We start from the raw sequence: 26969 nt of genomic DNA, 5'->3' as shown, positions 1-26969 counted from the left end.
AGTATAGTTTTAAATGTTGATGCTGGTATTAAAGACTTAGACATTTTCCCTTTTCAGAAAAATATTAGATTTATCTTACCTTCTGATAATTTACTGTACCTAATTCCTTGAGGATGGATGCTCAAGGGCTTATCTGCCTTATTTTTAAAGTGAACTTTTATGATGTCTCCGACTTCAGCATATAAAGTAGGCCCAAGAAGTCCTGTGAAAACAAATATTTAAACTATGTCTGTATTCAGGGTCATCAAAGGCAGAGTTGCTAAGCAAGAAAAACAAACAGATGATACCAAGAGTGATTGCTACCATTCCTCCTGGTCCTGAGGCTGACTCGCTTATTTTCAATCTAGAAGGTTTTAGCAGCTCATTAACTCAACATTACATGTACACAGATCACAACAGAATGGTAGAAACACTTGTCCTGGACCCAAAAGAAGTCAACAGAGTAGGAGAAATAGTTCTGACCAAGTCTTGCCCACTTTGACCCACTGTCATTCCTTAGCAATAACTTTCTTTGCTTAAGAAAGATGTTCATTTCAATTACAGAGGGTGATGCGAGAGGGTAGTTACTTTAGATTTATCTAACATGGGTGTGCTCAGAGACCTAGATGAATTGAGGAACCAAATCACACAGCTCTCTGGCTCTGAGGCAGGAGTAGTCTTGATGTATCTAAGGAACAGTAAGAAAAACAGTATGGGAAGAAAGAAGAGATGAGGTGGATGGTAGGTGTGTAGAACAAGGGAGGCCCTATGGGCTATGGTAAGAACTTGAATTTTCTTCTAAGTGAAATGGGACATCACTGGAGCATTTTTTTTTTTTTGAGATGGAGTCTCACTCTGTCTCCTAGGCTGGAGTGCAGTGGTGCAATCTCAGGACCCACTGCAACCTCCGCCTCCTGGGTTCAAGCAATTCTCCTACCTCAACCTCCCAAGTAGCTGGGATTGCAGGCATGCACCACCACACCCAGCTAATTTTTGTATTTTTAGTACAGATGACTTTTCACCATGTTGGCCAGGCTGGTCTCAAACTCCTGACCTCAGGTGATACACCCGCCTCAGCCTCCCAAAGTGCTGGGATTACAGGCGTGAGCCACCACGCCTCGTCTAAGTGAAATGGAGCATTTCTAAGTAAAATGAAAAACCACTTTGTACAGCAGAGACATAGTATAACGTGTATTAAAAGTTCATCCCAAAACAAAAAATCATCATAGCTGCTGTGTAGAGAATAGTCTGTGTAGGGACAAGAATGGAAGCAGAGAGATTAGGCAGTATAGGAAAGAGACTGCAGTGTACTGGGCCAGCACATGTAGCAGAACGTGATGAGTAGTGATTGGATTCTGGACATTTTTGTAGGTAAGGCAAACAAGACTTGCTGATGGATTGCATGTGGCTTGTGAGAGACAGAAGTCAAGGATGACCTCAAGGTGTTTTATCAGAACAACTGGGTAAATGATGTTATTAGTTACTGCAATGGGAGAACACAGCAGAGACAGGAGGTTATGGGTGCAGAAATCAAGAATGAGGTTTTACTTTCTACATGCCAGGCACTGTGTTAGAAAGTTTCTGGCTACCTGGATCAAATACAGTCCCTGTACTGAAGGAACTCACAAGCTAGTTTGGAGATAGATGCATGATAGGAGCGACTGCTGAGATATGGGCAAAATATTACAGAAGAAGAGAGGATGAAGCACCAATTCTGTCTGGGGAGTTAGGGGAAAAGTTGATGGCTGAGTCAGAATTTGAGGAATTATATATAGTCAGCCCTCCATGACCATGGTTCGTATTCATGGTTACACATCCATGGAGTCAACCAATTTTGGATCAAAAATATTCAAAAAACAACAATAAAAAATAACACAACAATAAAAACAATACAAATAAAACTATAACATAATAGCAATTTACATAGTATTTACATTGCATTCAGTATTATAACTAATTTAGAGATGATTTAAAGTATATGAGAGGATGTGCATAGGTTATTGCAAATACTATGACATTTTATATAAGGGACTTGAGCATCTGCAAATTTTGGTATCTGTGAGTAGTCCTGGAACCAATACCCTGTGGATACCAAGGGATGACTGTACTAGAATTTCCAAAGTGTAGTCCTTGGAGTCTCTGCATCAGAATCACCTAGGGTCTTAATAAGAGGCAGATTTCCAAATATCACCTCAGCCTCAATGAATCTGAGTTCTGGAGGTGAAACTTGGGAATCTGGACTTTAACGTGTGCTCCTCGGTGATCTTGATGTCTTTGAAATCTTGAGAATCTATGACCAAAAGCCCCATTCCAGACAAGTGACAGAAATCAACTACTGTCATTTCTGAGCCATCCACAAGTGTCATGGGATTGGCTTCTCGCCATTAGGCGTCCTAGAAGCAGGAGAAGGAAGTCACAGCACTCATGGAGTTCAGCCAGCATTTGTTTGCAGTGGTGATGATAATCATAATAGGGCTTTCCTGTACTGTTTCCCTTAATACATTCAAGCACTGTAAGTCCCTACATTAATCCTCACAAGTTTTTAAGGTAGATATTAAGATTCTCATTTTATAGGTGAGGAAACTGAGCCTCAGAGAGTTTAAATATCTTGCCTAATATCACACAGCATCATGATTTAAAGTTTAACATGTCTGTCTCTAGATCGTGACTTTTAAGCCACTTCTTTATACTACACCTCCACCTTGTATTCATTCCTTTATTCATTCCTTTATTTATTCAATGAATATCAAGTGCCTATATTATCCTAGGCATCAGAATTGCAATGGTGCGTAAAAGAGTAAAATAGATACACCCACTCCCTGCCTTCATAGAGTTTATAAAAGTCAAACATTTTTATAGTTCTATAACTTTATAAGTTTTTATAGTAGGAAAGACAGATTTTAAACAAATGATCACAAAAACATTCAATTTAAACCTATGGTAAATATTATGACAGAAAAGGATGGAATACTCTGAAGAGTATTTGACAGTGGAATCTAGTCCAATTGGAGGTGAGTTGGGGAATCCTTTCCCGAGGAATTAATCCTTTAACTGAGGTCCAAAGGCAGAGAGTAAAAGGGATGGCCAAAGACATTCTAAAAAGTGAGAGTAGCATGCGCAAAGGCCCTGAGGTGCCAGAAAATGTGGCCTTTTTAGAGAACTGACAGTTATCCAGTGGGGAGGTGGAGCTTAGTATGTGAAAGGAAGGGGCAGAAGGTGAAGCCGAAGGCATCCTCAGAGTCCCATCATGCAGGGCTTTGTAAGCCTCATAGAGTTTTCCCTTTAGCCTAAGAGTATCTGGAAGCCATTAAAGAGTTTTCATCAGGGGTGCAACATGGACCAGATTTTGGTTTTAATATCTCTGGCTGCATTTGTGGAGGATGATCTCGGAGGAGACTGAGCAGAGAACAATTGAGACAACAGATAGAAGACTCCAGGAGAGATGGTGGTGACTGAGATTATGATGAGATGATGATGAGAGAATATATTAGTGATGTATTTAGGAGATAAAATAGTTGGAACTTGAAGATGGATTGGATGTGGGGTAGAGAATAAAGGACATCAGTTGCCGTGGATGGCTGATGAGGTTCTGGTTTGGGGAGCTGGGTGGAGGAGGGTGCCATTCTCTGAGATGGAGGACACCGTGGGAGGGCTTTGTTTGGTGGGTGTAGTAGGCAGAATAATGTGCCCCTGCTGAGATGTCCACATCCTAATCTCTGGGACCTGGAAATGTGCTACTTTATATGGCAAAAGGGATTGTGTATCTATGATTAAGAATCTTGAGATGAGATTCTTCTGGGCTGTCCAGGTGGATCCCATGTAATCACAAAGGTCCTTATCAGAGGGATGCAGGAGAATCTGAGTTAGGAAGAGCTTAGAAGATGCTACTCAGCTGGTTTTGAAGATGGAGGAAGGGGCCATGAGCCCGTGAGTGTAGGCAGCTTCCAGTAACTGGAAAAGACAAGGAAACAATTCTCCCCCAGAGCCTCCAGAAGGAATGCAGCTCTGCCAACACCTTGATTTTAGCCCAATAAAACCCATTTTGGACTTCTGGTCTGCAGAAATATAATCATAAAAGAATAAATTTGTGTTGTTTTAGCCACTAAGTTTGCAGTAACTGGCTACAGAAGCAATGGTAAACTCTGATTTCTGGGACAGAGGTCCTATCTTTCCCTACCCCTGTCTTGCCACCCACGGTTGTCCTATTCCTTTCCTTGAACTCCTACTCCTGGAATTTATTCTGATCTTGTGCCTGAAGCTTTTTGTTTGTTTTTATGTTAGCTTTACACAGGACTGTGGAGGTCACAAAGTTCAGTCCTTATTTTAGTTAACAAAGCCTGGGAGGTAGGAATCGGGGGACAAAGATGACTTGCCCAAGGTCAGTCAGTGATCTGGTAGCATTGCTGGGATCAGAACTCAGATCTCTGGACTCCTGAGCCAAAGCTCTCCCTATTCCTTCCACGGGACAGGCTCAGGCCCCCATCTTTATAGAATAGTCCAGATGTCTACACCTCTTTTGACTCCTGACATGTCGGACTCCACTGACTGACCCCCCTCTTCCAGCTGCTACCCTCTGTCTTGGCTCCTGATGGAAGTTTCCACTGACTATTCCCACCTACCCCAGCTGCCGATGAGCCCAACAGGGTGCTGACTATGCTGCCAATTGTGTGCCGCATTTAGTTGCCATGGTTCTCTTGCTTGGTTGATTTGTTTGTTGGCATCACATGCCTGCAAATACCAGATGCCCAGAGAAAGTCTCCTAAGTTATTTAACCTAATAAGACCTATTACTTCAGTGGACAGTTTGGAGTATTTATTCAACCTCCCCTCCTGCCTCTTCAGAATTAAGGCAAAACAAAAGGATGTTTTCATAAATGCATACCAAATACTTTCAAGCATGTAGGAAAACACATGGCTAAATGGTTTTCAAGCTGCTCTTTAGCTCCTCCAACAGCCAGATGGCCTAAAACCCTTCTAACCCTCTCCTCAGTGCCCAAAGCTGGACTGGGGAAAGGAGTGGCCTACTTCAGGGCTTGGGGAAGCCAGCACAGCATGTACCCAATTTAGTGCAGTTGTGGAACTGGAAAGGACTGCAGAAGGTCAACTCATCCAATCCCCTGCTCTTAGGTGAACAATGCATTACATAACACAAGGTAGTGATTGTTGCAGCTATTTCAAAACTCCTTCAGGGACAAACATTTTATAATTTGTCCCTGAAAAATATGCAGACTCAAAACTAGCCAATTTAATTAATTATTTATTTATTTAGAGATGAGGTCTTATTTTGTCACCCAGGCTGGAGTGCAGTGGTGTGATCATAACTCACTGCAGCCTCCAACTCCTGGGCTCAAGTGATGCTCTTGTCCTAAATGACCCTCTTGCCTTAGCCTCCCCAGTAGCTGAAATGACAGGTATGTACCACCATGCCTGGCTAATTTAAATATATATATATAATATATATATGTATTTTTTAAAAATAGAAACAGAGTCTCACTACATTGCCCAGGCTGGTCTAAAACTCCTGGCCTCAAGCAATCCTCCCACCTTGGCCTCCCAAAGTGCTGGGATTACAGTCGTGAGCCACTATGCCCAGCCAAGACTAGCCATTTTAAAGCCCAAGACAGAATTCCTAAAAATGACCCCAGCTGTACTCCCTCACCTGCCCAAATGTCCACAAACCTTATTGGATGGGCATCTTCATACCTCCAATCCTACAGCCCAGCCCCCCTGCAATTACAAGAACTAACAACAACAATAGTTCATGCTGCAGGAGTGAGGCTCATGACTTTTTCACGGCTCAGCTAGAATCATACCCAGGAGATGAGTGGAGCAGGACATAGGGGAAAGGTACAAATAACACAGGACTAGTCTGGGGAATGGGAGAGGCCACATAGTTAATGGCAGTGTTCAAATCCAGATCTTCTCAGTCAAAATAAAAGGCTTTTCCTTCACGCCAGATTTGCCTCCTTGTATCAACTACTATAGAGATACAAAGGTGAATAAGATACCACTCCTGCACTTCATAAGTTCATAGTTAAGCAACTTTGGACATTCAGGAAGAGATTACATTAAAATGGACGTCGAAACACCTTTGTTCACATGAAACAAATATATTCTGAGATACACAGGGGTTGACAGAAAGGTGCAAAGGCCTTACACATAAATTGGAGACTGTTCTCACCAACTGTCAGAGTCTACCTCTAACAAGGTTAAATCAGGAAATCACTACAAAATTTAATCATCTGAAAGGACTTTGATCACAGAACCCTTTTCTTCAAAAGCTATCCATGCCTTTTTATTGTTTAAAAGTCTTCAGCCTGGAATTAGTCCTTTCCGTCTCTTATGGCATTTAGCACAATGTCTCACACAGCTAAGGGATTAAAATTTGCTTAGCTTGGCAAAAGCCACAAAAGGTACACCTTCAAATACCGGCCCCATTCCTCTTTTCCTGGCCCTAATGAGTATGTTTCCCACCTTATATTCCCTTCATCTGCCTACAATTTAATTTAATTAAATAGTTCTTAAGTATCTATTGTACATGCTAAGCTTGGAGCTGGAGCTATGAAAATGAATAGACTCTGTGATATAGGACAGGACATCCTTCAACTTCCTGCTCATAACTACAAACTTAATTTTATTTGCAACGTTATCCTCTGCTTTCCTGGCCCCCCATGAAGGTGGTAGCCATTCTACCTAAGGCCAAGCCAGCCCAAGGTTTGAATCCCAATGCTTCCTGCTTCTTCTAAGTCTCCACTAATCATTCTCTCTCAGATGTTTTATCCCCACATTTTCTATTGGAAAGGACTTCATGGCATTTCTATAGAGTCTTCCCTTAAATATTTAAGTCTCTGTATTCCTTTTTATAAAATTCTCAAATGTCCTTAAGCTCCTCAGTCCCCCCCCAGAACTACCCTGTCTCTCCTCCCATCTGGAACCAAGTTTCAGGGAAGAGTTATCTCTAAGACCCTTGTGCTTCAGTTTCCTCGCCTTCCATTCACTCCTCAACACCCTGCCATCTGGTCTTGTCCCACTATTCCATAACAAAAGGACCATATTTTGGCCCTTATATTAATAGCATTTGACCCTTTGCCTCCAGGATAACACATTCTCTAGATTTCTTCTCCCCTCCCTGAACAGGCTTTCTCAAGCTCCTTGGTAAACTTTTCTTTCTTGGCTCATCCCTTGGACTTTGCTGCTACTTTGAGCTCTGTCTGCAGCCTTCTCTTCTCATCACATCCTCCCTGGGTGAGGTCACACCCTCTAAATTCTTCATTTGCCATCTTTGTTCTGAGGTCTCCCAAATGTTGACAGCTAGCTCAGATCTCTCTTTTGAGGGCCAAACTTCTACACCCGTCTGCTCACTTAACATCTCTAGGTAGATATTCTATACACACCTCAGACTCCAAATCTATACTTATCACCTTCTCTCACAAACTATCTCCTTTTCTTACATTTTCTTTCTCACTGAATGGCACCCTATCCATTCTGCTGTTCAAACCAGAAACCTTGAAGTCCATAACAATTCCCTTTTCTTCCTCATTATCTACATCTAATGAGTCACCAATTTTAGCTCCTAAATATCTTTGGACTCCATCTCAGCTTCTCTGCTATCTGGATTGATACAACAGTCCCATGACTACTTTCTCTGGCTCTGGACTGGTCTTTCTCCAATGTATTCTCTATAATTGGACAAAATAATCTTTCTAAAGGACAAATATTTCTCCTGCTGAAATCCTTTTAGGGACTCCCTATTCCTCTCAATATAAAGCCTAGCACGGATCCCTGATCCCCATCTAGTTGCATCTCTTGTTAATTCTTTCCCTGAAGTTTGTGGTCCAACTGTGCTGATCCAGTTATGGTTCCATAAATATACCATACTCTCACCTCCAAACTTTTAAACATTCTGTGCCTTGGTTTAAAATACATCTACCACCCAACCCCTTGCCTCCCCACTTGGCTTTCCAAGATCCTACTCTTTTTTCAGCTATCAATCTAGAAATAGAAATACTTTCCTGACCACCGGACTGGAGATAGGTCTCCTATGTCCTACTACAGAATCCTCATCATAGTTCTTCCTTATTACTCTACTGTCATTGCTTGTCTATCCATAGGTTATCCCCAATAGCTGATTGGCTCCTGGAAATCAAGGTCCATGTCTTATTCACTTTATCCCAGAGCCTAGAATGTAGTAGGTTCTCAATATACTTTTTTGTTGTTGCTGTTGTTGTTTTTTTTGAGATAGAGTTTCGCTCTGTCACCCAGGTTGGAGTGAAGTGATGCGATGTCAGCTCACTGCAGCCTCCACCTCCTGGGTTCAAGTGATTCTCATGTCTCAGCCTCCTGAGTAGCTGGGACTACAGGCATGCACCACCATGCACAACTAATTTTTGTATTTTCAGTAGAGACGGGGTTTCACCATGTGGGCCAGGCTGGTCTGGAACTCCTGACCTCAAGTGATCCATCTGCCTTGGACTTCCAAAGTGCATGAGCCACCATGCCTGGCCTCAATACACAATTATTTAAAAATAAAAGAATATTTAAATGCAGATCTGTTTAAAATTAAATAAATATATAAATGAACACATATGAAGACTATAGAAATGAGTGGAGAAATATAGATATATAGATATCCATAATACTATGATATATATGATCTAAGTTATGATTAGTAATAGCAGCAACAATAACAATAATATAGCTAACTTCTACTGAGTGCCTATTATGTGTCGGCATCATTATAAATACTTTGTACTTATTAACTCAATTGATCCTCTTAATATCTTTAGAAGGTAGGGATTAATTCAAGGTACTGGGGATGTATAGAAGAGGGAAGATTTAATTCTGCTGGTATTGAGGGGGTGTCAATGTAGCTTCAGAGGGAAAGTGGCTTCTGGGTAGGTAGTAGTGAAAGCCTTGGTTTTGGGTGAGATTGGAACCCTGGGGAAGAATATTTGGTGGGGATACTGAGCAGGAGTGGTAAGAGAAGTCTGAGAAAACCTAGGGGAAGTGGCACTAGAAAAGACAGGTAAAGAGAGAGCTTCAGAAAGGAAGAGTGTTAAATGTCCTAGTAATGTCTACTAGTGAAAGAACATAGGCTCTGGCACCTCAAGTCCTAGGTGCCCTTTTGTGAGAGTAGTTTTAGTAGACTTATTCATACTAAAGCAGATTAGGGAAGGAATATAGGCGAAGAAATGTGGAGAAGGATACAGAGTTCTCATACAGAAAACTGGTAGTGAAGGAGAGGAGAGAAAAGGAAAAGACAGGCAGGGTCAAGGGGAGATTTTTTTTTCTTTTTCTAGATAGGAGTTAACTGGACATGGTTTGATTTGGTTTTGGTTTAATTGTTGATTTTTAACCAAAAGGAAGACTCCCATTGACTAAATATTGAAGATTAAAGGAGATCAGAAGAGGCAGGACAGACTAGGGTGATTCTGGGAAAGACAGCAGGTCTTCATCTGATTGGGGAAAGGGACAGGTGAATTACTGACAAGGGAATTCAACCAGAGGAAGTTCTCCCTTGATGGTCTCTATCATCCCTGTGGAATATGGTATCATAGTTAAGATATTAGAACCCTATTCAACCCAGTCTTCTTGATAAAGGAAGAGATGAGGAAAAAATAAGAGATTTTCTTTAAAAATTATGGCTATTGTATATATCACACTAAATAAACAGAAGAATAGACGGGAAAGAGATGCAAAAGAGTCAGCCATACATAGTTCCTTTGAATGAATCTAGGGAGCCAAATGGAAGCAAAATATCATTTTGCGAAGGCACATCTATGCTCATTAAACTAGACCATAATCTCCATGAACCCAGGATATGAGACTGTCTTGTCCACTATTGCATCCACAATGCCTATTTCAATGCCCAGCCCATACCAGGTACTCAATAATAGTTTTTTAGACGAATGAATAAAAATTCAAACACTTAGAAGTTTTATTTAGTTATTTTAATCAAGGTTAAAAACAGAGCCAGCTTCATGGGTATGTGACCTGGGCAGTTTCACAGGGCCCCATGCCCCAAATGGCCCCTGGCTTGGTTTAATGCTTTGCAGTCACTGTGAAATTTTCAATAATATGAACAAGGGGACCCACATTTTCATTTTGCACCAGGCCCCACATATTATGTAGCCAGTACTTCTTAAAAAAAAAAAACCACATGTTTCTATAAATTTTCAGTAAATGGATATTTTAGATGCATGTGAATGCCAAATTACCCATAGAAATTTATCTTTAAAATTAAAAAGTATATTTCAGGCTTACCTGAAATGGTAGACTGTGGTTTTTCTTTCTTAAAATATGGTTCATACTCTCTGTAGACAATTTTCTTAAAGGAAGTTACAGAAAGATTCAAACTGGAAATAAAATACAAAAACCAATTTGAAAGGCATATTCAATATCTATTTCTCACATTACAAAAAAAGTAGATCTCTCTTATCTTCAGACTTCTAGTAGAATACCAGTATCTTTATTGTATTTCAGAAGCCCACAGTTTTATAAATATGATCAATAAGTAAAGTTAATGAAATAATTATTGGTCTCTTCAAAAATATCCTGTTGTGATAACTATTTGTTCACAAGTTAATCTACCCTAATATCATTCCTCAGAATCAATTTTCTAAAAAGAACCCAATATCACAGTAGAAACCCAAACTGTAGGTTTAGATTTTATATGATTAAAATATGACCAAATCCTTTATGAATAAATATATGAGCTGTTTTTCAACTGACCAATCAAATATAGTTTTAATCTACTGGGGAACATTGTGAAAAAGCATTGATTTGGTGGAATTTATTTCTAGTTGAGAGGTGAGAGATGGCTAATGGGGTAAAAGCCCTGGGATTCATATTGGAAACAAACAAATGAAAAAACTGTTTTGGAAAGAGTCAGTAACTTGTCCAAGAGATACAGTTGATAAGTGGCAGAAGCAAGATTAAAAAATGTGAAACCACTGCATTCATGATTTTAAATAAAATTAGAGAGAGGACAGACAACAGGGAGAGTTGTGAGTGGTGGGTTACTTTCCTGTTTTTGCTGTTGTTGTTATTGTTCTGTACCTCTAAAAGGCAAATCAGTCTTATCCTTGTCTTAAACTCAAAGATGAGGGTAAAAGGAAAGAGAATTTGGAGAAAATACCTTACAAATGTCTAAATCAGTTGATCAGAGTGGCTTTGTTTTGCTTCCTAATGTGGGGAGAGTGGCCCAGCCATAATCAAGACATAACAGCACCCACATATGCCATGACTTCTATACAGCGCGGTGGCTAGGGTGCAGGCTGTGAATTCAGTATCTCTGGACTTGAAGCCTATATCTACCTCTTATTGTTTTACTTTGAAAAGTTTACTTCATCCATTTGTGCCTCAGTTTCTACAACTATAAAATGAGGTTAATACTGAAATCTCCTTCACAGAATTGTTGTATAATTTTAAATAAGTTGATATGTGCAAAAGGCATAGAGCTGGCACACTAGAAATACTCAATCCATGTTAGCTAGTAATATTATTTTGTAAATGTAATAAGAGTTAGTCTTTACCCTTCAGGTTTTCTCAGAAAGCAAAAACAAATCTGTAGTTACAGTAATGCTCACAAATTGTAATATGTGGAATACAGAAACTGTGTTAATATGTGGGGGCAGAATTAAAGGAGGCACGTAAGTACTTTTAGAATAGCTAGATAGAGAAGGTAGTGGATTCTCCATCACTGGCAGCATTCAAGTAGAAATTAGACAACTACTTGGTAAGGTCATTGGTGCTGAGGGAAAGGGGAAAAGTAGAAGGTTAAAGCATGGAAGTTGAATATAAATTAAATGAACTCTTAGCATTCTTCTAACTTAAGAATTCCAGGATTCTATATACTAATGTCCCTAATGTGGAAGTCCATTTTTATTTATTTATTTTTAGTACAATTGAAAAGTTATTGTCCTCCCCTGCCCCAGATCTTTAATACAGAAATGTAGATGATGGTGTAAAATCTTTACTAAAAAATATCCGTCTCTTACGTGGAGTAATTTCAACAGAGAGATGTTTCCTAACATGTTTTACTATGTATGCTGTGTATTCATACTGAGGTATGTCTATTTTGATCTGAACAATTTCTATTGGAAAATAATCTATCTGATTAAAAAGTTACAGATGATATGAATTCAAACAATGTGTACGACGAGTTTTTCATTTATAAGGGTTGTTTAAAGATGATTTGTTCATAATCACAAAATCATATAAAGCTAGAACCCTAGAAGGAAAATGTATGTATATCTTTTCTTCAATATCTCTTTGTATACATGTGAGTGACTAAACAAGTTTTCTAAGGAAATTTTTGAAAGTGTTCACCTTAGACTTGGAGCAAGAATAATAGATACATTTTACCTTTAAAAGGCATTGTCCTGCTAATATTATATGAAATAGGTAGATAGATGTCTGCTTTGTGCTAAAATACACTTTGCCAAAAGATGGAGTTGGCTATGTTGATATTCACCTAGTGAGTATCATAGCTCTAGGGGCAGGACAAGTTAGAACAAGTTCTTAGTTTAAGCAGCCAGATATATGGATTAGATTTTTCATAAGAAAATGCTAGAGAGAAATGATATGATTTAGGGTTAAACAATATGACAGTTTGTCTGGGTTGTGTTTCTATGGTTTTGACTCAACAATTGCTACCAGAGGAACGAATCTCCAGAACTTTGGAAACTTACCCACAGGATGAGGGGACAGAATGACCAGTCATGGTTCCCTGTGTACTCACCATGTGAATCAGACCTTTGCCCTATCTGGTTCTGCCTCCAGTATTTTTCTTGTTATTTTCAACGCTAACTACAGACAAGAGAAAAAACTCCCAAGCATAAACCCAGCATGCTACAAGAAAGCCAACAACCAAGTCTGCATTCTACTCATGAGCAGGCAAGATTAGTGTTAGAAGGACTGTTATTTTCCTTGGGGTTTTAGCTTACGGCAGTTCCCGAAGGGTGTGGGTGTGACCTAGATTATCACTTTGAAGTACGATATTTAAAATGATTATTTTTGAGAAGGAGGGATCTCTTCTTCTTATAAGACCAAGATGGTATGTAATACCCTCCAAAATAACCCAGTTACAATAAGAGTTTTAAAAAGGTTAATATTATACACTAAAAGATCTCAAAATATTACATTATTTTTTGGCAGATTACTTTGGTTTTGTAATTGTAAAAGAGGAACACATCTTTCATAATGAAGTGTGATGTAAGGAAAAAAAGTGAGTCACACTAGCAGATTTACCATTTAAAAAATAACTAACTGGAAATATTGAATAGACTCTATGATTTAGTTAATTTCTGAGAAGTCTTATTTTTAACATTTCAATTAGAAAAAATAGTTTGCAACTCAAGGATAGTATTTTATCTGAATTAAACCTCCTCTCAGTTACATATGCCTTTAAGTAGCCAGGGTAAACCATATCCCAGGACATGATGAACAGAGAGAAAAAAAAATGAAGAGTCACATTCAATAGGATAAATAAGTCAAATATGAAGCAGAAAAAAGGTGAAAGTACAAAAACATACAAGAACTGATGATATTTTGAAAGTCATTTATAAGGCAGCAATAAAATTATATGACAAAAAGCACAAGGTGTTCATTTTTAGTTTTAGAAGATGAAGCTATGTAGACAATGGAATAAATAATATGTAACTAGGAGTCTCATAAAAATACTATACAACTAAAAATCTGGAACAGGAGTTTGCAGGAAGGGCTAATGAGGGAGCAAGTGCCTGGTGCCTTTGAATTAACCAATATATAAGCCAACACAAACATACTAACAGAACTGTAGTGAAAATAAACTTGAAAAGAAGGCAGCATCTAACCAATCAAATAGGGTGCTTTCTAAACCCTCAGAATGATAAACTACATTGTTGGAGGCAAAATTATCATTTGCCCAGTTTATTTAATTCGGTATACTCTCCTATTAGTTATATTGACTTACCTGAAGTTAAAAAAAAAAAAAAAGCCATGACATTGCAAAGGGAATGTTCTCTAAAAGAAATAGATTTTCCTCTCTAGAGAAGCCCACCCGGACTCCACGCCTGAGTTACCTTGAGTTTGTGGGCTCAGGTCGGTAGCTCCAACTGATGCCCTGAGCAGCCACGTAGAACTGCCTTAGCTGTGCCGCTTCTGTCCCTTGGCTCCCCCAGCCTACCCAGCTGGTGCCCAAGACCACCAGGACCCAGAGGCGTGGGCAGCCTGGGAACATGCTTCCTTTCCTGCTCCCGCTGGCTGCCACCAGGACCTGGGCAGCGCTTGCCGAGCTGCTAACCACACTCCGGGCTGTCCCAGCTGCAATGAGCTCTAGAGGCTGTGGGTGGCAGCGTCCTCCTCCCCTGCAGTTCTTGCAAACGGCAGCAGCAGCCTCTGGCTCTCACTCCCTCCGCTTTTTCTGGGGCTTTTCCTGGCAGGAGTTTGGTGAGATCACAGCTCCCAGTGACCAGAGGTATTAGGGAGAGCAACCAAACTAGTGACTGTTTTACTGCAGGTGAAGAAGGGGCAGAGATCAGAGGCTCTAGCAGGCGGGACAATGCCCAGGGATTCATGAGCCGGACAAAGCTCTATCCCTCCATTTCCACCTGCCAACACCACGGAAGCAGTCGTCCGTTACCACTGACCTGAGGCCTGCCTGGGTCCAAGCTCACACTTGGAGAACCTTCTGTGCAGTGCAGTGGCACCCAACCACCTTAAGCAGATGGCTCCCCTTTTAATCTGAGGAAAAGAGTATTGTGCTCTGTTACTGGGCACTGAAACACTATTTTCAAGTGGTGAAGAAGCAGGGAACAAACACGTGGACAAGGCCTACTGCTCTGAATCGCCTTCCTGGCCTCTATCAAGGCACAGTTCTGCCTTGATAAGGGCCTGTCGCCAGCTAAGCTGCAGCATAGCAGCGGGCTTGAAGAGCTTGGCTGAAAAAAATCAGTTGTCCAGATTTCAGTTTCACTTACTAGCTGTGTTGTCTTGGGCAAGTTACTGTACCTCTCTGTTCAGTTTTGACATCTGTGAAATAAGGATGACAATAATAGTTTTTCCTGATAGGGTATGTTGGGAGGATAAAATGCTACTGTAAACTATAGTTCCAGCACTTAACACACAGAGGCTAGGCGCAGTGGCTCATGCCTGTAATCCCAGTACTTTGGTAGGCCGAGGCGGGTGAATCACCTGAGGTCAGGAGTTCAAGACCAGCCTGGCCAACATGGTGAAACTCTGTCTCTACTAAAAATATAAAAAATTAGCCGGGCGTTGTGGTGGACACCTGTAATCCCACCTACTCGAGAGATTGAGGCAAGAGAATTGCTTGAACCTGGAAGGTGGAGGTTGCAGTGAGCTGATATCGTGCCATTTTACTCCAGCCTGGGCAACGAGAGCAAAACTCCATCAAAAAAAAAAAAAAAAAAAAGAAAGAAAGAAAAAGAAAGAAAGAAAGAGAAAAAGAGAGAAAGAAGGAATCACAAATTTATTATTATGATCATATTTTCCTGTCTCCAGGACCCCTCGTATTCTTGTTTTTCTTGAAGGATCTGACTGTTTCACAGCACCTTAAATCTTACTTTGCTATTGATAGAGAATCTGAGAATTATATTGTCTGAGGCATCATAATGACTTGTCCTGGGTTCCCTGTATCTGCATGGCTCCAAGTTTCTGTCTTATGCTTTATGCATTCAGTACATTCAATAAATTGTAATCTGGCACCTCACATGAGGTCTCTGTTAATGATATCAGGCTCATCAACAGCCTCTTCCTCCCTCCCCACTCCCCCCAATATTCTGTCTTTTCTCCTGTGCTGATATTATTGCACCAACTTAGAATGCCCATTTTCTTCCTCTTTGCTGGGCCATTCTTTACAGTCCAGAGTTCTGCCTATCTCCCAGATTCTGGGCTCAAATTGGCTTTTCCATTTTATGAACTATTACAACACTATTCAAATTATATAATCATGTTAATTACCTTTTGTTATTCCATGCAGGTATCTATTGTCTCCCTAACTGAACAGTTGCTTACACTTCTTTATCTACAATATTATCAGTGTCTCCCAAAGTTGGCAGACCATCAGAATTCCCAGGGGAACTTTTACAAAATGTAGATTCTGACTCAGGAAACAGGGTTGAGACCAAAGTCCTAGAACACCTAGCCTACTTATTGACATTTAAATAAGCAGTCAGAGATGCTACTGGCAGTGTATCAGAGAAACGTTTTGAAAGCACTGTGTCCCTAAATCCCAAGGTTACTACCAGAATTGTTGCAACATTATTGTAACCTTTGAGTAGGCTGCTTTTTTATTTGCGTGTTTGCTTATGTATATACAGTGTACATGACATATTTATTGAATTACATTTTACAGAGACAAGATGACTACTATAATTTTTGGCTCTATTTTTTTTAACATCAGTTCCAGATAAATACTATATAACTTTCAATGACCTATTTATTAAACATGGGATTTAAAGAACATGTAAAACATATTTGTTCTTCCCTGTAAAACATTAAGGTGATGAAGAATTTTTCCATTTCTCTGATTTTCTCTTGCAGTGTAGGGTGTGCGATACATATTTGCTGACTGAATGAATGGTCGAGGTGTAAATAGGACAACCATAATTGTGTGTTATTACACTGATGGTAAACAATGTGATGTATACAGACCTTACTGAACAAACCATAAAATAGAGGAACATGGCATTTGGGGAAAATTCTTTTAATTATGCATTTGAATATTGGTCTTTGAGTCATTTGAGGGACAGTGACTGGTGGCAGGAAGGTCCACGGTGACATGTGGCCTTCTAGCTTGATTCTTGGCCTTCTGCAGCCTCTGGTGCCATCCAGAGGACTCTCTGGAAGCCTCAGAGCAGAGGTCCAAGAGGCCTCATCAACAGCAACCACTGGAGACTCCAGAAGATGCTACAGGAATTTCTTCCAATTAGAGATGCCACCTGCTTTCCAACAAAGTGGAGAAAGCCTTCCTTCAATCAAAAAATAAAGAGGTATTTTTATTTCTCCACAGTCTGGTCTTCTTGTGAGTCAGATGCTACAGTCTCTTTGGTTCACTGGTATTTCAAGTAACAGGTGAGTCAAAGCACAGAGACTACTGCAGAAACATTTGCTCCTGGCTTCTGTGGCTTGTGTTACGGAAGAGAAGAGGTGGGACAGGAAGGGGTGGTAGGTTGAGAATTTGAGATTGTACCACAATCCCAAACTCAGGAAACAGGATTGGTCCAGAGCGGGTCCAACAGGCTGGTCCAGAGCTAATCTAATTCCATGTCTTTGATTCACGGGTGTTTATGGAAACCTGCAGCAAATGCATTATAGTTAAGTCCAGTGTAGCAGGAAACTTGATGTTCACAACAGGATCATATGGAGGCTGAATGAGGAGACCAGGAAAAGGACAGGTCTCTGGAAATGAGACCAAAGAAATTTAAATAATTATCATTTCCTTAAAAAAATAAAAGAAAGAAAAAAATTGCTCATCATATCTACACCCTGAGGCGCAGCATAACCTTTTCTTTCTAGATTTCAAATATTCTGCCATTCAGGCTTTTTGTAGGACACTGAACTACCCACTTTTTGGGAGAGGGATAGCATCAGATTATTTTTGTTTTTCCAGCAGGTAGCATAGGGAATTGACTCCATAACAGTTCGTAAACATTTTTCAGCAGTCCTGACTTCTGCTTTGCAGGCAAGGCCACATCATCACCACCTAGCAGTTAATAATGGAAATGTTACACATCCTGAAATAAGTTATGTCTTGTTAGGACATTTCTGTCCTGGAGGAAATGAAAATCCTTTTGTGAACTCTTTTGTAACTCCATTGTCATACCTGTGTCCTACTGCCAACACAATTTCCTTCATGCCTGAAAATTTAATACATACTTAAAATTTAATATATGATTATGTAAAGAAAAGTTAAGCTTTATAGTCTTCCATTTTTCCCTAGTGTTCTATCTCCTTAAAAAATATCTTTATAGGGACCTTACCTTAAGGACTCGGGTCAAATGCAGCATTTGTAAAAACTCCATATGTTCCTAGGTGGCTAAAGAACAGAAACACAAGGATGGCAACAATATACTGCTTAGTTCTCGACAACACAGTCCAACACATAGTATTTCCAGAAACCACAAATTACCATCCACCCTTGGAATTCTGCTTTAGAAAGGAAAGAAAAATAAATGCCAAAGAAATATTCAATATCCCACTTAACAGCTCTGGGTAATTTGCATTGCATTTTGCACCCACACTAAGTTATTGTTCATGCTTTATGTACTGAATACCTGTTATACCCTCTAAGTTGCTGCAACCTCTTCTAGGTGACAAGAGGTAGATACAAAATTCTTGGCATTAACACTTGATAATCTAACGATAGTTTTCAAAGGGTGCAATATGCCCCCTAGGGGTGTTTTTTGATTTTTATAACCATCAAGAGTTCTTCTGATATTGAGTGGGTATGGGGCAAGGGTGCTGGATGTCTACGACAATAGAGTTCATATAAGGATTTCCATGTCCTCCAGGACGGAAATGTCTTTAAAAGATATCCAGCACCCCTGCCTCCTGCCCACTCAATGTCAGTAGAACTCTTGTTCATTACAAAAATCAAAAAATACCCTTGGGGGCATACTGTCCCTTTTTGAAAACTATTGCTAGATTATAAATAGCAGGGGGTACAGGACACAAAAGAATTGTCCAACATCCCACATAACTTTGGAATATCTGCTCGATATTCATACAGGTAAAAAATCTCTGAGCCTGGAACTCAAGCACTTTACATGTAAATATTAAGCATTTTTTGCATCTTTAAAAAGTGCAATTGCCATATGAATCAAAGGACAATTATCACAGGTTTTCAGACTCTTTACTGGAGTTGTTCACCATTTTGAAAAATTAGACTGGTGTTGGCCACATCTCTAATGCTCTTTGAGTCACTAATACAACATTCCCCCATCAGTCCACCTGCGTGGCCGTTGCTTTCCTAGTGATTCTGTGGAAGGTGCACGCTTCTGATGACCTCATTGCATCTACTGGCACAGTGCCTAAGTTTTTGCATCTTGTTTTTATTATAAATTACTTTTTGTTTTATTCCTACTTTATATTTTAATTAGAATATTTATTATCTGTGTATTTTACTTCAGAGTAGAAAAGAAGACATTGCAAAAGACATTGTAAAAAGGAGGCAGGCATTGCATGTAATCATTCTGACATATTACAGTGAATTATAAAGTTAAGGTAGCAAAATTTACTCAATCCTAAAACATTTCTACCTTACCTGTGAGGATGCAAGGGGCATTTCCCGTCATCTAAAATCAGCAAGAAGACAAGAATGAATGATAAAAAAAAACAAGATGAAAGAGAGGGTCATTAAGGATAGAAATTATTGGGGAAAACCAGTAGACTGATTTTCAGGAGGGCTCATTATAAGGGGAATATTGGGAACAGTTTCTCCCTGAAAGGTAGAAAGTGTTTTAGGCTAAATTAAACATTCGACAATATTTAACTCCAGAGTCCTGTCACTTTCTTCCTCCTTCCTTTCAGTAAATACATAAATCAATTTATTTTGAGGGCATCTTGTGTCACTTGCCCTCAGCCCTTAGCTGAGCAAGCTAATCACATACATGAATCCAAACCAACAGAACAGTGGATGTTTTTCCTCCCTGGTAGCATATTTTTATCCAAATAACAGACTCTCATAGTTGAATTTTCAGCTATGGCTGCAGCGTTTTCCTCTTATTTGGCCATAGAAAACTTCAAAGCCTAAAATCAAATTGGGAGAAGCTGAGGAAAAAAGCTCCCATCCCCAACAAATGAATGTATTTATTATTAAAAATATTGGGGCATGAGTGGCCATTTGTCCTTCTCCACTGTTAGAGGGTCCCCTGGAAATGTCTCAAAGTCAAAGAAAGGACTTGGGGGTAACATCAAGATTAGAGTGATTCCTACATGATCATAGAGATTAAGGTCTAGGAGCTCTTGCCTCTGCCTTCTGGGTTTGGTTGAGCAAGCACACATTTTGCATGGAGGGATTCACTGTAGCTCTCAGTACATCTCTTTGGTATTGAAGCAGAGTATTGACCTTTTTCTATTGTCTTAGCCACTCACAGGAGAGTATATGAAGGAAATTTGGAAAAACAGCCTCAATGTTTTGGTAGCATTGTAAATGGAGAAAGAATAAGAGTAAGGAACACGTGGTTTTGCCTCTGAGCAGTTAAGAATAGGTGTTGAGACCTATGTCAACAATAGAGAAATTCAATGAGATCTCTTTCAGATATTTTAACATAGCCACTTTCAATTACCTTGATTTGAGCAATTAATGGTCTCTCTGATGCCCCCAGTTACTTTCTATGAGGAGTGATGAAGAAGAGCCCCATTAGGTTATAAACAAAACTGTATGAACTTATAGGCAGGCTAAGTGTCTGGAGAAGATTGAGAAAGGATGTTTTAAACCTTAAGAGATGGGATGTTCCTGTCTTTAATTCCTAGACTAAAGTTCTTTTTCTGATGAACAGTCTGATGAACACAGTTTCCCTTACAGAGAGTTTTCATCTATTTGGTCTTCTCTGTTTAAATCCTGCATCAACTTTACAAATTTTCAGGAGAAAAAGCAAATCTCTTAGCTTATCACACCAGGTCACCAATAAGGGGCGGCTTCTTCTGCCCCTAACTTCATCTCCTGCCTCCTCCATAATCCCCTTTTGATTCAGATGCACTGAACTGCGAAACATACCATCTTCTCATTGATTTCACACTTTCATGTCTTTCTACATGCCATTTTCTCTGATGGAACTCTATTTCCATTTTCCCCTTGGCTGAATGCCTCTCATTCTTCAAAGCTAAGCTTGAAAAAGGCTTTCTGACCTGCCAGTCTGGTTTAGGCATCCCTAGTCTATGTTCTAATAATACCTAGGTTGTATTTGTGTCCTAACACACTTACTACACTTCACTACCAGCACTGATTTCACCTGTCTCCCCTACTGGATTTTTCCTTCCTTAATATCAGAAACCATCATTATGAGTCTCACACTCTAACAGAGTTGATGAATAAATGACAGCTGCATGAAGAAATGAGTGAAGTCAGGAAGCATAACACCTTTCTAATTAGCTTTAGTGATAGCCTAGGGTACTTAGACCAGAGGCCCCAAATGCCAAACTGCAAAGTAGCCTCATTTGAATTTTGGGAGAGGGCTTTTGAAAAATTCAGATTTCCACACCCACTACCAAGTCTCCCCATAGAAGGATCTATATGTTTAGGAAGTTCCCTAGGTGATTCTAATGGACAATCAGTTCTCAAGATCACTTATCTTGGCTTTATTTTCTTTCAATGCAAATGTTTTCCAACATGAACTACTGAAGTTGTGAGTTTTGCCTCCCCACCCTAAGTTACATGAAAGAAAAAAGCAAAGAGAAGACTCTTTCCTATTTACCTTTTTGTCTGAAACGCTTTCTTAGCAAAGCCAGGAGCGTCCCACCCATTATCAGACCTGTCGTAGAAGCCACCGCTCCACCAAAGTAAGTCAGGGCTTCCTGGATAGTCAATGGTCCTGCTACAAAACAAACACACACACATGCAAGACATAAGAAGTGTATTATGCAAAAGACTAGTCTTTCTCTCCCAGAAAGTTTTCAAGAACTCTAAGATGTGCGATCAAGTAGGATCACCAAAGGTCCTGGGAATGCTGACAAGCTAACATGAAAGAAGATCTGGAATTCATAAATCCACTGCAACAGAATGGGAAGTGGGGCCTTATTTTATTCCTAAGGCTTAAATATAGACTGTAATTTCCAAAGGAATCAGGGTGAGGACCCAATAAAAGAAATTAAATTGTAGACACAAGAAGCCTATACATGTAAGTTTGGGCAAATAAAATAAAAGTGGGGCCTTAATTTATTCCTAAGACTTAAATATAAACTGTAATTTCCAAAAGAATTAGGGTAAGGTCCCAATAAAAGAAATTAAATTGTAGACATAAGAAGCCTATACATGTAAGTTTAGGCAAATAAAATAAACTGTGCATAATTTTTTGGCAAAGATTCAGTTATGTAACAAAAGGCAGTCAGGACAAGCTATGAGGGGAAAAAATAGGGGGCTGAAATATACCTTGCAAACAGATGGAATTTAATTAAGGAAGATCTGCTAGGAGGTTTTTAGAGTTAGGTGGTAAGCAAAGGTCTTCTGAGATAATAAATTAGAAATCTGCATGAAATAACTCCCAGTTTAAAACATTTTGAAACTTCAAGGTCTGTTAAACAGAGATTATAACGAAGCAAAAGGTTTCATTTCACCAATTGAACACTGAAGAGGAGGGGTGATTACCTACACAGTCACTGGGTTTAATTTCCACTACTCTATAAGGCAAGGAGATTCTGCCTGATTCATTGTGAAACACCTATTAAGCAGGGGGAAACCCGGGGATGGAAAGCAAGACCACTATGAGAAAGACACAGGGAAGAAACACTGGTTTTGTTATTTTCCACATCAAAGTGACTTCTTAACCCACATGAAAATTGTACCTTGGCAGGTTGGCACGGTAGTTGACCAGTGGCCATTCTCCTGGCATGCTGTTTGTGCAGCGCCATTAAGTAACTGGCCCTCTAGACAATGGAAAGAGCAGATTGATCCATAACTGAAGTTTCCCCAGAGGTTGGAGCAGTTCATCGCTATTGGCTTATTAACATGTAGTTCTGAGCATTTCACAGCTGCAGAAAAGAAAGAATGCAAGAGAAACAACATGTGGATTGGAGGTGAAAGAGATTATAGTTTCTTTTGTAACCTAACATTGCCAATAAATGAGGCAGAATGTAAAAGGTCAGAAAGGATATGAGCCACTTCCAATATTCACAGTAGCTCTTCTAACAGCACATATATGAAAATATTCTCTCGAAGGGCGATAGCCAAAGAACCAAGATGCAAAGATGGACACATAGTAGCATCCGACAAATACCTGCTAATGCATTGATAAATCTTGCCTCCAAATATACTATTTACAAAATTTTGGTTCTTAAAATGCTATTAGTCTAAATGTTATTACTACATTTGTGATCAACTGGCATGTCAGTATGTGTTTATTAAAATACTTAATAAGTGTTCAGCATATCTGGACACTGGGAGTTTGAAAGAAGTAGACTGTCATCCTCCTTAAACTACATTTTCAGGGAACTTCAGGGTTATTCTTTCTAATTTATGGATAGGAAATTAAAGGTCAAGAAATTAGATTTAATTCAAATAAATGTTATTTATCAGTAGTGACATTTGCAAAACACTGTGCTATGTTTTGTGGGGGATACAAAAATGAAAGAAACATAGGTCTCAATGCTTTATGTGTAGGGCGATAGCTCTTCAGGAAATATCACGTATGGCTTAACTTTTTATTTAGGTTCAAATTATTATGAAAATATGGAATGTTTATACTGTCACATAATATGCAACTTCTAGTTTACCAATTTCTATAGCAGGTTTTACATTTAATATGCCTATTTTTCTAACACATCTTGGACATCTGCAAATGTTTCTTCCTTTAAGTCTCTGAGTACTTGTGTATTAGCTTTAGCTTGTGACATGAGGAAGGACAGAAGTGAAATGCCTGTGACACATTACTTCTAATGGGATTGGTGTGGATTTCATAAGGGAGATGACACTTGGAGTAGTGGTTGTGGTTGGGTGAGACTTCAACATACAGGCACAATGGCTAGCTTGAGTACTTGCAGGAAGGCAGGTTCAGAACTGCCTGCTCCTTTTCACCTTACCTCTGCATGTTGGAGTTACTGCTGTCCATTGTCCTGAAGGTCTGCAGCTGAGAGTGCTGTCTCCTATGAGTGTGAATCCAGCGTTGCAGCCAAAGTAACAAGTGGTATTAAAACCAAAGGTTCCCAGATGATGCCTACAGTACATGGTTCCCTGCCCAGGAGTGGTGAGGGCTGGACATTGCACCCCTGGAGTAGGAAGTGATGCTATGCCTGTTGTGAGAAAATGTTTCAATTCAGAGACCTCCCAATTAAAAGAAGCGTTAACAGAGTTAAGGCTAATCTGGAATAACTGCTTTTCACTCCCTTCATAACAAGGGAGGCTCCTGCAAGAGCTATTTAAGGAAGTTAAGAAAAACTATCAGTGTCAGAGATAGAAAACCAGATGAGGAAAATTATTAAAAAGCATCCTTGAGGAGATGATTCTCCTGGCCAAGAGAAGAAATCAGAGGAATCATTGTTATTGCTATTTTAAAAAGAAGCAAAAAATGGTACAGAAATATAAGAAATTCAGCAGAAAGCCAAATATACATGGGCCAACTGCCTGCCCAACCCTGCCTTATTGGGAAGTGGTACTGTTCTCTGACTAAAGGTCAATGTGAAAGTTGAAATTTACTGCAATGATTGCTTTCTGTCTCAAACTATTTATTCCATTTGAATGATCCCACCAGCTTTGTCATTAACTTGCCATGTGGCAGGAAGATGATGATTGACCTCTCTGCACCTCAATTCCTAGATTTGAAAAACTGGACCAGTGACTCTACCCCAGTATTGTCTGTTTCTCTCAGCAATAAATTAATGGAGACCATTCCGTTCACTCAACAAAGCTCTTTCAAAAAAAGAAGCCATGAAACAAAATTCCTGCTTAAGAATCAATATATCTTTTATTCACAAACATAAAAATATCCTGTCACTCCTTAGACATTTTAAAATCCTTCAGCTGTTTGCTAAACCCAAATAATGGTAATATATACAATTATCTAGTTCACATATAAGAACTAGATAATTGTTTGTTGTTGTAGAATAAATTTCCAAAAGTAGAACTGTCTTAGCAAGTACATATTATTACCTTTGCAGGTTGGTGGAGTAGCTGACCATCTTCCAGAAGTTGTGCATTCCACATTATCGGGCCCCTCCAGCTTAAAGCCTTTGTTACAAGAGAAATGGCAGGTGGAGCCAACATTGAATTCTCCACGAGTGTCAGAACAATCCAGGCTGCCCTGCTCTGGGGCAAAGAGTTCTGGGCACTTGATGGCTAGAGTATCAAATTAAGAGTGTCACAATCTCCAAGTTTATTCAGAAGTTCTGTGTTACACAAAGTTCATTCACTTATATATTCAAAAAATATTTATTAAGCACCTATATTCCAGGTATTTTGCTAGGCAGCAGCATTCCACAACATATCATGTAGGTCATTTGCTGCAAAGGGCAGTGGGAGGATGGTGAGCTTACAGAGAAGAGTATAGGTACAAGTCACGAAGACAAAGAAGTCAAAGATTTAGGCAGCCATACTCAAGAACTTACAATGTCACCCTATTTTCTCTACACCCTCTGCTTCAGAGACCTCGTAGCCTGCCGCAGCTCCCTCTATCTTACTTGAATGGGTGCAATCCAGGATTTCATTTCCGCCCTTCCTCTTGCCTGAGACTACTTGCTCCCATATATCATGCCATCTTCTCAAATTCAACACACCTAAAACTGCAATGATTGCTTTCTGCCTCAAACTATTTCTTCCATTTGAATCTCCTCGCCAATTGTTTTCTTTATTTTGCTGTTGTATTTTAATACCACCCATCCAGATAACACAGGAAAACTCAAAACCTCCTGGTCAAGATAGATTAGTTTCTTGGAATTCCCTGAAGTGACTTTGTGTGTTATTGCTTCTGGTTCTTGGCTCACATTCCCCTGAGAATTTTTCCACTTTCACGGCGTAAAATCCCACGAATCCTCCAGGATTTAACTCGTAAACTCTCTGAAGACTCTGCTGATCACCACAGCCTGAACTCTTCTCCTCTGAATTCTTCAACTTTTTGTCTGAACTCATGTGCTGTCATGTCCCATGTCATACCCTCACTCTTCTACTGGATGGAAAGTGTCTAAAACCCAAGAATGATTCATCCTTGAGTCTTCCATAACTCCCATCCCAGGATCTCAAGAGGCAGTGCTCAGTAACCACTTGCCAAGTGAATGAATAAATGAATTTAAATTTTAATTCACAATTTCCCCCCAAAAGTATTTTTACAAATTATTGCAGTTACATATTTTCTTAGCATTATTCCTTTCTCCCCATTAATTCTCTAATGTAAGACTATTATTTATCGATAAATGTTGGGTTATAGACAAATGAAGTGACTATTCTTTCTTTAAATCTAAGGCTATTCTGAAAACAATACCTTGGTCAGATAAGTCTCATTTACTTAGATAGTTTGATTTTTACAAACCTCTTCAAGACCTATATGCTCCCTCATGGAAAACCAATGTACAGTATTTGGCTTTTACATACTGGCCCATGTATTTTTCAGTAACAAGCTATTCATTGAAGGATTATGGATTCTTATTGCATGAATCCATTCAAATAGCCAAAATAACACAGTGAATTTCAGTTCAGTACTCTCAAATTGTTGAGTAATTAACAACTTCATATCTGACACGTCAAATCAATTTACTAAACATTTTTTAAACATGTCTACTGGTGTAACTTCTAGACATGAAGTCATCTGTGAACATTTTCACAAAAATAACTTTTTCATAATCTCCCAGAATTACAACTTTAAACTGAAGAATATGTATAATGTCAGCTGCAGGAAAGCAGGGACCTTGTCAGTTCTTTGAACATTGTGTCCCAGAGAACAGGGCCTGACACATAGGAGGGGTTCTACAAATACTTATGAATTGAATGAATACAGTAATGAATACAATTTAATTTAAATGCATTCTAAAAGGTATGCCTACCTGGTTTGAAAAGAAACAAGAGGAATTACTGTTTTTAAAAATTAACCGAAGGGGGCCCTAGTATAAAATGAGAACTACTACAGCATTAAATTCATTTGGGGGATAGTGCTTTGGTTTCAGTCTTATCAGTCATGCTCAGCCAAGGTTACATATCCAGACTTTCATATTTATAAAAGTCTCTGAACTCTCTCAGGTAAAAATTAACCTTGACCCTTACATACTAAGAATTTGGCTCTGGATCATGTAAAGAAGCGGGTTTACCTGTTTGAGGGGCAGCCTAGATGAGTTACATGGAAGCCTAACCCA

General features: G+C 39.4%; 2 protein-coding genes across 2 annotated transcripts in view; both read right to left on the bottom strand.

The window, feature by feature from the left end:
- The window catches only part of F5 (coagulation factor V), a 100311-nt gene extending 86022 nt beyond the window's left edge, over positions 1-14289 (bottom strand). Inside the window, exons 1-3 of the mRNA XM_003824624.6 lie at positions 14042-14289; positions 10242-10333; positions 80-202 (exon numbers count right to left, since the gene is read on the bottom strand). Coding sequence (XP_003824672.4) covers positions 80-202; positions 10242-10333; positions 14042-14199 — 373 coding nt within the window. The 5' untranslated portion in view covers positions 14200-14289. The remainder of the gene's footprint in view (positions 1-79; positions 203-10241; positions 10334-14041) is intronic.
- Positions 14290-17136: 2847 nt separating this feature from the next.
- The window catches only part of SELP (selectin P), a 40916-nt gene continuing 31083 nt past the window's right edge, over positions 17137-26969 (bottom strand). Inside the window, exons 11-17 of the mRNA XM_003824626.4 lie at positions 24781-24966; positions 23715-23924; positions 22482-22667; positions 21395-21514; positions 19243-19273; positions 17960-18015; positions 17137-17274 (exon numbers count right to left, since the gene is read on the bottom strand). Coding sequence (XP_003824674.3) covers positions 17961-18015; positions 19243-19273; positions 21395-21514; positions 22482-22667; positions 23715-23924; positions 24781-24966 — 788 coding nt within the window. The 3' untranslated portion in view covers positions 17137-17274; position 17960. The remainder of the gene's footprint in view (positions 17275-17959; positions 18016-19242; positions 19274-21394; positions 21515-22481; positions 22668-23714; positions 23925-24780; positions 24967-26969) is intronic.

Source organism: Pan paniscus, chromosome 1 (genome assembly GCF_029289425.2).
Source record: "Pan paniscus chromosome 1, NHGRI_mPanPan1-v2.0_pri, whole genome shotgun sequence".
Classification (NCBI taxonomy): Eukaryota; Metazoa; Chordata; class Mammalia; order Primates; family Hominidae; genus Pan; species Pan paniscus.
Note: the sequence above shows the minus strand (reverse complement) of the source record. Positions and strands in the feature narration are given on the sequence as shown.